Genomic DNA, 1,099 nt, shown 5'->3' on the forward strand with positions numbered 1-1,099 from the left:
TCCTCCTCCTCCTCCTTCTCTCTCTCTCTCTCTCTTCTTCTTCTTCTTTCTCTTCTTTTGTATCCCCCTCTGTCTTCTTGTGTTTTGCTTTCTTCAGACACTTCTGCAGTGCAGTCAATTCTATTCGAAGTATTACGCGCATCCAGAAGAAGAAGAAGACGGCGAAGAGAAGAAGAAGAGGAGTAGCACCGATCAGAAGGATGATAAGATGCTCGTGTCGTCTTCTCTCTCCTCGATCCAGGGGCACGAATGTACAGGAGAGGAGAGAACAACAGAGGAAGGGGAAGAGAACAAGGCGAAGAAGATGAAAGAAAGAGAAGAATTCTCATCCTTTTCTATCTTCCAACGGTACAGCCAGAAAGCACCCGATGCTGAAGATCGAAGACGTACGTCCATTTTACTCATTCCTTCTTTTCTATTCTCAAAACATTCCTATTTTGCAGTTGTACATAAGAAACACTTGAATAGCATCAGACAAGGATAGTTCTTTCTCTCTCTCCCCTATCTTCTTTACCCGGGGATCTACCTATCTATGTATGTATGTCTCTATGTGTGTATCTTGTATGGTCAGTGGCTTACATAGCATCTGGACCTCGTCGCCTTGCACCGTCGATATGTCAGGTGTACATACACCTGAGAACATTATTGTATAGACGATAGACATGTTGTTTCTCTTGACTACGTCTCTGTCTCCTCCAATACGACGACTCCTATTACCACTCTCTTTCTCCGTCTCTTCTTTCCTCGTCCCCGAAGACAATTGATGGCTCCTTCTCTGTCTCTTTCTTCTTTTTCTTCTTCTTTTGTTCCTTTCTCTCTTTTTCTTCCTCATCTTTCTTCTTCAGTCTCTTCTTCTACCTAGTAAAGAAACTCATGTCTATCTATGTGTGTATGTATATTTAGGCATGCATGCATGCGTTTCTTTCCTGGACGTTCTTTTCTCCTCTTCTCTCTTTCTTCGACAGGATAGAATTATTCAAAGAGGTGTCTCTCTCTCCTTCCTCTTTCTTCTGCTTTCCTCCTTTGCCTCTTCCTCGTCCTCTTTTTCTTCTTTTCTTTCTCTCCTTTCTTCATCTCTCTTCTTCCTTTTTCTTTCCTT

At 42.5% G+C, this 1,099-nt stretch overlaps 1 protein-coding gene across 1 annotated transcript; it reads left to right on the forward strand.

The window, feature by feature from the left end:
• Positions 1 to 94: 94 nt before the first annotated feature.
• CSUI_011313 (uncharacterized protein) lies at positions 95 to 385 on the forward strand (the record flags this gene model as incomplete). Its single annotated transcript, XM_068071413.1, has 1 exon — positions 95 to 385. A coding segment is annotated over one exon (291 nt), but the record flags the coding sequence as incomplete, so codon positions are not given.
• Between the last annotated feature and the right edge of the window lie 714 nt (positions 386 to 1,099).

This window comes from Cystoisospora suis (assembly GCF_002600585.1).
Source record: "Cystoisospora suis strain Wien I chromosome Unknown contig_10791, whole genome shotgun sequence".
Lineage (NCBI taxonomy): Eukaryota > Apicomplexa > Conoidasida > Eucoccidiorida > Sarcocystidae > Cystoisospora > Cystoisospora suis.